Consider the following 13317-nt stretch of genomic DNA (forward strand, 5'->3'; position numbering starts at 1 on the left):
AGACCTGGGGCTGAGGGGCTGCAGCAGCCTCGGGCTGCCCTCGGGGAGCTGGACAGCCACGTCCTGCACAGCACGGACATGTGGGCACCAAGGGAAGGCTGCCTGCTCAAATATCCTCCCCCGGGGCCGGGCTCAGACCAAGGTCCAGCTGCAGAGGTGCCTCTGGGGCCCCAAAAGGCAAAGGGCCACGAGCCAGGTGGCCATTGGGCAAAACCCAGACCAGCACCCCAGTCCTGCTGTCCTCATAGAGGGGTCACTGCGCTGTGCCCAGGAGGCCGCTCACTGCCCGAACAATCTCCTGCCGCGCGAAGGCGCAGGAGCTGTGCAAGGGGCAGGCCAGCAGGCAGTGCAGCCCTCGCAGTGGGACATCCTTCTCTGTCCTGCGCTGGGAGACAGCACCTTGCTCTGGCTGTGGGGGGGACCTCCGAGCCCAGGGGTCTGCTGCTCCTACTTGGGGCTGCACAGCAGCTCCTATGTCTCTCCTGTCAGGATCCCCTGCCATGTGCTGGATCAGGACCACACATGGCTGCAGGCTGAAGGCAGACCTGCCTGCAGCATTATCCTTGACAGCTCGGAAAGGCCTTGGCTGTGGCCTTGTGGTCAGAGCACAATGCTAGAAGTGAGAGACATGGCAGTTCAAACCCACTGTGGGGAGGGTACTATCATAGCCTCTTCTCACATAAGTGTAGAGCAAACTTCCCTTCTTCAGGTTTCTTTAGAATGATGGAGCTATTTTTTGAATCTCAATCTATATCCCCATGAAGAAAGACAGATTAAACTAACTTTAGCAAGACTTGAACCTCTAGTTCCTGCCAAATAACCTGTTTGAAGATTTCATGCATGTGCTCCTACCATACCACTCCAGAATAGGGCCAAATATTCATTCACTGAAAGATACTCTGTACACATCTTTGTTTACCTCGTTTTTAGATGGAAGGTTTTTAAAAAATAATTTGAGTCTAAGAACAATTGCAGTAGTGTTGAAGCTCAGAGCTGGAGAAAGCAAGCCAACACTCATACAAACATTCTGAAAGATTATTTTCTCTCTCTACCAGCTTGGAAACGGACTGAAGCCTGATATTCTTTCTCTGCTTCTTTCTTTTATAGTGTATGGAAAAGAGGATGGTTGAACAAGCTTCTGTTGAATGGAAATGCAAAGCTGCGATACACTAACTTGGAACATACTTCTTTGCTGAGACTGCACGCTACCTTTGAATGGGAACTTAAAAACATTTGAATCTAACAGTAAGTATATTTAACAGGTAATGTAACCTGTTCCATCAAGCTAGGGGCTGTTCAGCAGCTGCCTAAAGCCAATGTTTTTCTTGCTTTGGCCCCACTTCAGCAAAGTGCATGGGTATGTTCTTAACTACAGATGTTAACTACAAAAACTCATCTGTTTAGACGGAAGCACACGCCTGAGCACTTCGCTGGATGAAGCAACGGAAAACCGCCACTTAGCACCACAAAGTATACACGGAGTCCAAGCTGTTCAGAGAAGACCAGTTTATGTTCAAGAGCATTTCATGAAGCTCTGGCATCAGTAAGAGGCTGTTTTGATGCAGCTGCCCACTCCAAAAGCACGAACAGAAGATTCAAAGGAAGGACCTAAACTGCAAAGTGGTTTCCTGTAGTAGAAAGAGCTGAATCAGCCCCCCAAAACTGAAGAGTGTGCGTGTCCCGAGCTTGGGACGCATTTCAGAACCACAAGGTTCTGAATTATATTTCTAAATGCACATTCATCTATCCATAAGTGCCCACAACTCATAGTGCAAATCTGGTAGCTTCAAATAGAAATGGCCTTTCCCTCTAATTTAGAGTTTGCTCTACTAGTGTGGCCCTTGAGACTAGACGCTAACCATCATACATACTCCTTACATTCCCTCCCTGTGATCAACGAGCATTATAAATATTTCAACACTGGCAGAGAACTCGTGCACAGAAACCAAAGCTTGTTTCAGGTGACAGAAGGGCTCGTATCTGAAGTTGGGACTGGAACTCAGGAGTTCTCACGTCTGTACCAGAAACTCCTTTAATTCAATGAAAGCTACAGGTGGCCAGCACTTTTTGAAAGTCGAGATGAACTTCGCATTCTTCCTTGGTATTCATTAAAAGCTACTAGCATTGTTAGGGTTAAAATAATTGACCTAGAGACTCTTGTAAAGGTGTTGCTATCCAGTCTCCCGTATTCTTTAACCTCTGATTTCTGAACACCCAGGCAAAGTGATGCCACTCCTACTGCTCAACAGCACAAGCAACTTCTAAACTGATCTCTGACTCTTCTTCTTCAGAAACCATTTAGAGATTGCAAGAAGCTTCTCTTACTTGTCATCTTATCTTCTGGTTACCTTGCCGCTGCATCTACTTTAGTAGAAAGTTCCATACAATCCTAAGAATCAAAAGTGAAGCGAGGACAAGACTGACATCTGCTTTCTCGGTAGGTACACAGAGGCCAATCTGACTCATTTTAAATGAGTCTTCACAATCCAATAGCGCCACCTGCTCTGAACATCAGCCACTTTATACGTGCACTCCTTAAGTTTGTATGTCTGAATTAAAGGGACACGTTCAGTTCCCCAGTTAGGCAACTCAAACGGCTTGTTATGAATTTGAGTGCTTGCTCGGAGCAGCCTGCTTTTCATGGTAGAAATGTTGCTGGCAAGGTTTCAGCTCATTTTCCAACAATCCCCCTCTAAGTATTTCCACACAGGTGGTGCCTGGCATACTTGGGAACAAAAAGTTGCTTTGAATCCATTTCCTTCTCTGTTAAAGACTTTAGCTCTCAGCCTTTGCCACTTAGTACTCAATGAAAGATGCAACCATGCAGCCAAGGTTCCTTGGGTGAATGTGATATCTTTTATTAGACCAACCCAAATAGTTGGAGAATAGTTATTAAGCAAGCTTGCGAGTTCAAAAACCCTTCGTCAGGCTAAGGAATGAAAAGTAAAGAAGCCAGGGGATGGGCTTCTTTACTTTTCATTCCATCCAGGAAGAGCACACACCAACTGCTGAAACTTCCTTAGCCTGACGAAGGGTTTTTGAACTCGACAGCTTGCTTAATAACTATTCTCCAACTATTTGGGTTGGTCTAATAAAAGATATCACATTCACCCAAGGAACCTTGGCTGCCTATGTCCTTAGACCAACACGGCTACAACCTACACCCCTGCAACCACGCAGCAGCACTTGGGGGCACACTAGAGATGTCTTAGTAAGATCATCCAGTTCCTAGGAGGCAAACACATTCCTGTATATTACATTCCATGATTCAGGATCAAACTCAAGTTTTCCAGGAATAAGAACAGTTTCTTTCCTCCTGAATCCTGCATGTACAGTCACCATTTTGGACTTCTTTTCTAGTACTATTTTGTTATTAGGACATAAGTTAGATGCTCAGCTCAGCCTAAACAGTTTCACCAAGTGTTTTTAGTGTTGGCTGCACATGGGTCTGAAGTACTGCATCTTTTACTGACGTGAGCAGACTGTGCCTCTCATCTGGCCTCTGGGGCTGGAAGCTTAGGCACCGTGTAAGCCATTACAAAATACCAGATGGAGTTGAAAGAGAAAAAAATATTCTTGAAAAAAGTCATCCAGCTCAAAGAGTGATCTGATCATTTAAAAAACAACCAAAAAAACCAGTCAGAGCATGGAACTGGGACCCAGTCCTTCTCAAGTAATTCTTGACATCCTCTGTAGCTTTAATTTCCCCCCATCTTTGTGTTCACAACCATTTCCTCAATTACAAAGAATGGACTTGTTTAATGTTTAGAAAGCACTTTCTGCAGATGAAGAGACACTGTAAGCACACACAATACATTAATCAAAGGGTGCACACATGCAGCCTATGTGCTTCCAGGGATTTTGTTTCAAACATAACTGACTACAAGAAAGATTGTTCTTCATTCCCGCTTATGCTGTGTACAGCCAAGCAGCAGCCTAAACCCCACCTTTCTACTCTGCCATGGTCACGTTTTTCCTGGATATTTCTGTCTTCTCATAATTGGCTGACAGGCATAACTTGCTTTTCAATTTGCTGATTTGGAAGAAGCTTTAGCACCAATTCCCTTCCCAAATTCCTTCTGAGAAGGTTAACACAATCATACCGAGCAGGACTGAGCAAACAGTTCTGGCTCTGGGCTCTGAGTGGGAGAGGCCGCTGAGGTGTCATGGAGCTATGGTTCCTTTGAACAAAACCTGCCCCTTACGTAAGGAACATTATGTTCTCTTTTCCACAGAAGACTGCCATTGTGCTAACTACAGCTGTGGGGTCTGCATGAGAAAGGAACAAAAATAACCCAAGTAACCAAGGAGCATGTTGTTGAGAGCGTGTGCCCTATTGTTTGTGGCTCTGACACCATGTGATGGAACAAGGAACGTGGCTACCCTGTTCCAGGAGAGCCTCCCCGTTGAGGTAAGTACTGGCTCATGAGTAAGACGCCATACTTGACGTGTTCAACACGGTCAGTTTTTCCATAATTAAATATAAACTACAAGGTAGGGCAAGGGGTAATACATCAACGGAACGTGCTTCTCTTCTTAAGTCTGACAAATAAGGTGATGGCTTTAGCCATTACGTATCTTCCATTAAAAAAGGGGGGATTTGAAGAAGGGCTGGGGGGAGGTAAGGAATAACCTGATTATTTTTATTTTGCCCATACTAACACAGCTAAATGAACATGTACTACATGTTGCCTTCTCCAAGCCCCACTGCTACATACATTCTTGGGTAGAACATTATGATGCTCTGTTTTTTTCTAGCAGTATTCCTATTTAAGACCCATCTACCTTTGGGCATTGGCCTCCAGTTGCAGTGCACATACTGAGAGTTTTCATCATGGTACATTAATACCATCAAAGCGGGACAAGTTCATAATTATTTATCAATAGGTACTATTAGGTGGTACATTTTTGTCCTGGTGTCTGTAGTATCAGTGACTTACATGAATGTGTGGTTCATTTTCAGTCTAACACGAAGTAATTCAGATTTTTAGTTTCTGTAAGCACTTCCTGCCCCCCACACTCAGCCTTTTTAAAGCACCTGCTGTCTCACTATTTAGGTGCTACACAAAGGTATAAATGCCAGTCTAAACTACCATAGCAGATAACTTTCTTCATGTGGGTAGACTACTCTTTTTCCTTCCTCCCCTATTTTCAAGTGACTTAGAGGAATGCTTTTGGCATGTTCTTTCCACTGGCTTTGATCCTTCACTAACTGCCATCATTTCACTTTGATTTTAAGTGAAACTGCTCATAATCTGAATACAGCTACATCTCAGCACCTTACATACTGACATCTGGAGGTCCGTCTGTTCTTATATAACTAACTGTCTCCTCATTTATCAGCAACAAAAATAAACCAGAAGCTTCTCTCTAGGAACCTTATAAACAGCCAACTCCCTGTTCCAGACTGCAGCTATGCAAGGAGATGAGTCTTCCTCTGGAAGCTGGTTTCACATGGTGGCTTAGATTTTCCCATCTTTGTATCTAGCACCATTTGAAATCAGTGTTCTAGGGGCAAGAATTACAGCGTGGGAAGAGATTGAAGAAGCAGCTGCTTACTTCTCGACTGGGGTCTACTCCTTAAAAGTTGCTTTGGCCTGAAAGAAATAACTTAATTCCAACTGTTAACAACAGGTAGTGTTAGGCACCGACATGGGTCACCATTTACAGTATGCGTTGCTGGGGCTGTAGCAGGGAAGGACTTCATTGGATTTTTTTCCCTAACAGAACTGATGCACACTAACTGTCTGGACTAAAGGCATAAAGCAGCACAACTACATGCACAACACTGAAGACACAGCTAGTAAGAGCATGGCTGAAAATCTATTCCTAAAGCCATGCTATGGCAAAGATCTATTTTTTTAAATAGACCAACAAATGTCCTGGGGCGTTTATGGCCTTACTTTCAGAAGTGATAAATATGTCCAGGTCCTACAGACTTCATTATGGAGCTACAGGTACTTGGCACTTCTGAAAATCCCATTCCTTTGTTATCAGTGGTGGGAGGACAAAATCTGCCAAGAAAAATACGTTGATGTACATGGCATTTAATCATGAGATTTTAAAGTACTACCCATTTCCAATGGACCATATTAAAATAAGGTCAATCTTTCCCCATCAACCCAAATCACTGAAGATGAATTTTAAGTTAGGCTTGTTCCTTCAAACCCACTATTTCTCTTCAACTTCTGTCATATATGCAGAGGGACAAGCATTGTCCAGAAGCAGCATCTACCGGTACAGCATAGTCTTCCTCAAAGAATACAGGGCTGTTCGCTACAGGAGGAACCTCTGAATTGGAAAAGTCTCTTACACAGGCTGACCGATTTCTCTTGGTGTTCAGAGTCTCAGTGTTTGTCTAGCACCATTTGAAATCGGTTATGATGTAGGGGGAAAAGCAACAGTAATTGGAAACTTCACTTTTCCCCCCCTGCACAACTCCTATGCGATGACCACACTGGCTCCAGAATACTACCAGAAAACTTATTACCGGTACCTTGCTACATAAATACACAGGTATTTACTCATGAAAGCCTTTGTATTCTCTGAACTTAAGTTAGTTGTATGTGCCTGTTCAATATGCCGTGTAAAATAAAGGGCATGGAGCAGACATTTCCTCTTGGAAGGATGCTTAAGGTATTTGAAATGCATCATCTAAAAAGATTTAGCTCCAACTCTTGAATTTCAGGGAGGTGCGGGGATGTGCGAGAAAGAACACATACGTGTGCGTATGCAGAAGTGCCTCCCTTCCTGTTAGCCAGCAAACAAGCGGCCATTTGATTCTGCAAGCTTGCAAACTATGTAACCTACTTTGAGCTACTGTTTTCAATAAAAATTTGTACTACGTCATATTGGCCTCTGCCTCAAAGACACGTCCTTTTCGGTTGATTACCTAACTGCTGCAAATGGATTTCCTCCTCTCACTCGCCAGGTGCAGTTTGCATCTTCCTGTTCTGAAAGCACTACAAGACGAGTACAAACACCTGACTATGTTGGTATCTCACTCTTACATTCCTGAATATGATATAATGTCTTTAGCAAGCATGTTCTCTCAAGACACGCAATTCAGAAGGATTACACCAAAACATTTAGATCAGGGGTGTCAAATTCCCTTGACCCTGCTTCCCCACATCCCAGCCAGATCAGGGCCACAAGGCTCCGCACAGCCTGAATCCAAACTCACTTCTGGCAGCCGGACCAGCAGCATTAGGGAACAGCAGGGTCAATGCAGCTGTCGCTCACCCCTCTGCCACAGACACACATCCTCCATGGGGGTCTGTGCACCAAAATTTAGTACTAGGTCCTGCCCAAAAGCCCTCTGAGCCAGATGCAGACTGGATTCTTGACACCCCTGATCCAGGTTAGTTACAAAACTAAATATTACTTCCTGCTAAATATTGCCACTAAGTGGAGATGATGTATTATTCACAGTAGACTGACTGTGGTGAGTAATTTAACATTTCTTTACCACTTTTAAACCATCATGAAATGCTAAAGTTTTCTAGATTACACAGGATTCTCAAGAGTTGGAGGAGACCTCTATGACTCTCCTCTTAAACACAGCATATACATACTCATAAATGCTACTGCTGGGCAACTCATTTATTTCACTGTCTAATTAATCCATGCCTGTATAACGAGAAAGAAAGTAGATGAACATTCATTACACTTTCCAGCTGAATGGCAAATTCAGGAATGAAATGACATTGGAGTTTTCTGTGTATGGTTTGTTGTGTTAACAGGGTGATTTTAACAGGGTTCATTTTGTTGTGTTAACAGGGTGATTATATACTCCCCAAAGCAAAAGGCCAGGCAACCTAAATGGGGCCATCTGAAGAGCAAAGCCAGGACAATTATGTTCCACTAGAATTAGAAAGAAAGTTTTAACCATAATTTTGTGAGTCATAGCTACCACTAGAATAGCAGCAGCCACTGCTCCTGCCCACCATCCATGGTGCTTTGGCAAATATTGTTAATATGGCAGGATTAGGTCTTGTGACCTGGAAGTTTGACACAAAACAAGCTCCACTGAATAAATGGGTGTATGCAAGGGGGTGTTTCTGCTGCTACAACTCTAGAGTCATTTATCTGTAGCATCGCTTACCTTCACTAAAGCTTTTCAAAATTTATGCAGAGGAACTTTTTTCTTGCAGACCCTTAGTTCAACCTACTCTTACACCCTCTCCACACATACTTCTTTCAACCCAGCTCAAGTTTACACAAACTATAGGCCAATGTCCTAACAGTACCGGTTAGGCCGAATTAGGATTACCAAACAGTCTGAGCTTCAATATAGTAGTTTAGTAGTTCAATGTTATCACTTCAGGGTAGATCAACTGATTTGAATTTACAAATTATCCTTCAAGCAGATTAGAAAGCAAACGATAAACCTCCTCCATCAGTCCATGCTGTGTTAGCACGAGCTAGATGCATCTACCTTGCCATTTTTCTCAAGAGATCATGATTAATAGCACCAGCCCAGCTCACTTTTGAACTTTTTGAGTTTGCAGCCAATATTTTATATATTAAATTTATCTGCCACCCACCCAAAAAAAGGGGCTTAGGGTGGCTTACAATGAAAGACAGTATAACCAAACCAAACAGCTCTTTGTAAAAAAAAAAAAAAAGGTGGGGGGGGGAAGCTGAGCTAACTGTAATTTGCAATTAAAAAGTAACGAAGACAATAATAACCTTATAATCTAATGAGATCAGGATTTCTTCAACAAGTTTCAAAAAGGCCCTTTGAGGGTTCCCAGGAGCTTACGAACAGGCCAACGTGCAGGCATCCTCACTAGCTGGTGAGAGTAAGCATGATCAACTAATGCAATGTCAATGTCATTATTCTCTTGTTCACTTTCTTCTTTCAAAATCATTTGCCAAATATTCGAGTGAGGAGGCCCTAAATGCAAGTGATGCAATTTTCAGAAGGACTGCCAAACCCTCAACTCTCACTGAAGTCAATGGCACTGCTCAGCACCTTTAAAAGACACCATAACTCTGCTTCAGTGCCCAAATATCAATGGGACTATATGTGCCCAGTTGGGCTTTCAAATTTTGAACCTATCAGTTATATCAAGAATACCACACAATTTCAGAACCTACTTTTTTGAAAAAGAACAGAATATCTGCCGGTCAGGGGACAAATAAAAGGCAAAACACTTGTCACTAATAAAATGCACTTCTCTTTATTGGAAGTCATTACTGGAATTTACATCAGACAGAACATTTAATAAGCCTGTACCTTTTGCATATGCATTTCAAAAACAATATGGTAAAAGGCACTGAAGGAAGAATCAAGCTATCCAGTGATGATACAGGCATTTACAATATACTCCTCACTAAGGTATCCAGAGACGCAATCAAAGCAAAACTCCTGGAAATTAAACTATTTTGACAAGGCCTCGACCCTGCAAAGAATCTGGACAGACTCACTGTGGACGTCTCTGCAGGGCCAGGGCCTCAGTATGGAGAAGCAGAAATAAGACAAATTAGGTCTTTGGAAATTCACTTTAAGAATAGCCCAAAGCCACGCATAATTTTGCGCACAGCATATTTTAAATAGCATTAAATCATACTGCACAATCATGAAGTGAGTGCTAAGACACTACATACATCCGTATCAAAAGCACAACCAGCATTTACATTGATAAACAAGGCTTCAACCACCTGAGTCGAAATGACCACCTTCTATACCAAAAAAAGGTCAGTACCTGCCTGAACTGTCTACGTAGACTGCCATAATTTATATACAACTTTGGTAATGCAACTTAAACATTTCACGTCACAGATACTAGCCAGATACTTTCAAGCCCATGTCTACAGACAACTTGTCGGTGAGGCGGTGGGACCTCACATTGAACTATACACATCAAGGACTAATTTCCAATGCAAGAAAGCCCAATCCAATAATTGTTTGACCTCTGTCAGCTGAGTAACTTTGGCTGATCTTTTATTTAATTTTTTTTTAAACATGAAATGAGTGTTTCTCTGCACAGCTGTTCAGCATTTCCCCATTAACATACATACCGATTAACAACACTGTAAGTCTACCCCGGAGGCATGGCAGTCTGCATACAAAAACGCAGTAGGTGCACACGACAGAATTTTGGAAGTTAGTTAGAACATTGGATTATTTCATAAACCCTCCAGTCTAATAATCCTGGTTTATGGTACAGTTACTAGCATCTATGTACCAGCATACCACTTCAGTGCTTTTTATCGGTTTACCATAAACTAAAACATGAACAAGGATATTCCCGACAGGGAATTCAATCTGGTTCTTGGCAGCCTACGAGAAAACTTCCGCAATAGAGAAGGAGTGAGAATGGTAAAACAACTCCAAAGTCAATCCACAATATATTCAAAAGGAAAATAAATAATTTAGTTTTCAAGCAAATATACATAACCACTGGCAAACTTAAGAAAGCAAGCGTGCAAAAAAATTCATCTAGACAAATAAGTGCTGCTTTCTTCAGAAAGAATAATTAACAGAATTCAAGTGCTTTAAAAGAACAACATCTAAATGTCAAAATCTTTGTAGTGACACAGGAGCCATATTAAGGCCCTACCAAGTCATCTTTCCTTCAACACTCTCTTCTGTAAGGAGAGCAAGACTGCAAGACAGAAAAGGCAGCAGCTGTCTAGCACTAACACAAACTTCCTTGCTGACTAGAGATAGCTACAGACAAAATTACTACGAGAGAAAGACAACAGATGGAGCTGAAAGGGATGACATAGGTTTTTGCCTTCCTTAAAATTCATCAACCAAAACAGGTAACAATAATGAAAAGTAAAGATTCTGCCATGACATCTTCAACTCTGGTGAAAGCAGGGACTAACAATTCTCAGACAAATTCAGGGCAAGCGCAGTCCTTTTTCCATCTCTGAAAGGCTCATTTAACTTCACCCCCCCCAAAATGATCAATCATGCTTTACAAGCAATGTATTCCGCGGTGGCTGGGGGGCAGGCAGTTTCCCTATGAACAAAAATAAGTACAGTTAAGAGTCAAAAATCTATTTTTCACAAAATCTCGTCCATTTCAATATGTACATGAATGACTTGGAAAAAAAGTGCCCTAGTTTTGCTATTACAAAAAGGAAGTAGTGCAAAATGAGTTGTGTTCCTGTTATTTCAGATATAATAAACATTTAAACGGTAGCTCTTTCTGAAGTGCACCAGCAGTAAATAGGTTCATGCTATTCTGTTTAATAGTTTGGTAACTGATTAATTAGCAAGCACTTGAATACTAGAAGCACATTAGGCAGCGTGGATTAATTCAGTTATTGAATAAACTGTGTCATAATAGTATTAGAGATTGCAAAACTGCATAAAATAAACTCTGCTCTCACCTCTGATTAGCTAAAAACCTTAAGTGAGCCACTTCCTCACTTTGAAAGATTGTTACAGGCACATGAACGCCACACAGATGAAGAATCACAATTTGTGATAACGGAACTGAGAAAATTTCCTTTTTCACTGTGTAGTCAGGCGTGGTTCAGGTTAGCACCTGAGGATTGACATTTTAGGTGTTCCCCCAGCTGACTAGCAATCGTTTTCGTGCATTCCAAAGAGTGCATCAGACTGTTCAAGAAACAAAATTTGACTTGCAATTCTTAATTATGTTTCCAGAAAAAAGCCGTGAGAACCGAAAGATAGAAAAAGTGTCTCTCTTTTTTCCCCCCGAAACGGTCAAGTATGTGTTACTGCTCTAAACCACTGACTAGGAGGCATTCTTGGAACTGCATGCTGAGAATTACAAGTTATAATTAAGAAGTTAGCAATGTAGGTGTCACATCTAAGACAGTGGACTGGAGAAATGGATTCTTCCTCACAAACATGTGACAAGGGCCAGTAACCCCTTTGGCAGCAGCAAATTTATCTCTAGACTCAATTAGAAACATCCTACTAAGTAACTGTGAACCTTTCCAAGTGGTACACTGACTTGAAAGAGAAAGTTTTTAAGCCCCAGGCTGAACAAAATTGCAAAATGCATAAAAGACCGAAAACCACCTGCATAAGACTTAAGCTTTACATAAGTATATCTTACCACCGCCCGCCCCTCAGAAAAAAGCAGTATAAGATGTTTTCCAATATACCCTTTGGGAAAAGCCAGGAGGGAAAATAATGAAGCAAATCATGAAAGACTCGCAAATGTTGTGGTTTTGAAAGAAGCCAGACTGATAGGACTGTGCACTGAACCCCTTTCACAGCAGAATCAGTACAGCATATTAACACTATACCCCTCAGGACTGAGCCGAAGCCAATGCACAGACAAAAGGGTAGCTCACTCTCCAGTATAATTTGACTATTTGCATGCAAGAATAGCAGCGATTTTCACACAAATCCAACTTAAATGCACTTAACACTTTGCACTGCAGTAAACCCGTATAAATTAGCTAACAGTGGGGTAACGATCAGAAGCCAGCAACGAAGGACTGCATATGTTCTGAAACTTTACATAGACAGCAGGTACAAAACTAGAACTCTTCTGATGTGTTTGGGTGTTTAAAAACAGAAGCTGGTAAAGCTCAATATACTGGAGCACTCGTTAATACCAAAGCAAAGACAGTAAGAGATGATCACGGTTTACTCACCTTTTCCGTGAATGTAATTTCTTACAGACGCAATATCCTGCTACTGACGCCGCAATGGCACCTTGAAGAAAAACCAAGACAGTCCCACGTCAGGCTCACCACTAACTTACAGAACAGGCCATTTCCAGACTGTAGCGCTTTGGGAGGGACCCTTGTGACTTTCCTGAGAAGGCCTGTAGCTGTTTAATCACAGACTCACGCAGCTCTTCCTCACAGCCGAATGTTTACTAAAACCTGCTTTAACAAAAAACTTTTCCTTGCTCAGAAGTGTCTCCACAACACTAAAATCATGCACCCTGTGGTCTGAGGATGTTGGGTAAACTGAGCAAGGAAGAGATGTCAGTCCATGAGATAATCTTTTATTTCAGAACCCACATCATTCTAGTTCTTTGTAGAATGCAGCAAAACACTGTGGAAAAGTGAAAACCTGCCTTGGAATTTAAGTTCTCTCACCTATTGATTCCCCTCCTTCCCATGCAAAAGGCAGACACCAAATTGAGGCTGCTACATTGCTAAGAAAAACCAAGTGGTTTGCTTTTCTTTTTCAGGAATGCACGCGCACTTTCCCGATACACATGCATTTGAAAGGCAAAATTGCCAGTTCACCCTTACAATCACACACAATCAAGTGAAAAGTAGCTATTCTCCATAAACAGGTAAGAAGAAAAACAGGCTTTGGTGCATCTCCTATTCAGTTTAAATAAAATTACTTACCAAAAATAA

The 13317-nt window shown here is 42.0% G+C and overlaps 1 protein-coding gene and 1 long non-coding RNA gene across 5 annotated transcripts in view; one reads left to right on the top strand and one right to left on the bottom strand.

Moving 5' to 3' along the window:
* Positions 1–1110: 1110 nt before the first annotated feature.
* LOC102386285 lies at positions 1111–7562 on the top strand. Of its 4 annotated transcripts, none has more exons than XR_003095831.1 (4): positions 1111–1245; positions 2292–2437; positions 4236–4411; positions 5375–7561. It is a non-coding gene; the product is annotated as an uncharacterized LOC102386285 (long non-coding RNA). The 4 variants fall into 4 exon arrangements; XR_003095830.1 differs by lacking the exon at positions 2292–2437 and having other exon boundaries at positions 5375–5957; positions 6204–7559; XR_003095832.1 differs by lacking the exon at positions 2292–2437 and having other exon boundaries at positions 5728–7562.
* Positions 7563–9162: 1600 nt separating this feature from the next.
* LOC106722612 (complement receptor type 2-like) overlaps positions 9163–13317 on the bottom strand; it is a 21521-nt gene continuing 17366 nt past the window's right edge. The window contains exon 9 of the mRNA XM_014523487.2: positions 9163–10976. Within this exon, the coding sequence (XP_014378973.2) occupies positions 10925–10976 (52 nt within the window). The 3' untranslated portion in view covers positions 9163–10924. The remainder of the gene's footprint in view (positions 10977–13317) is intronic.

The sequence above is a fragment of the Alligator sinensis genome, unplaced genomic scaffold (genome assembly GCF_000455745.1).
Source record: "Alligator sinensis unplaced genomic scaffold, ASM45574v1 scaffold1499_1, whole genome shotgun sequence".
Lineage (NCBI taxonomy): Eukaryota > Metazoa > Chordata > Crocodylia > Alligatoridae > Alligator > Alligator sinensis.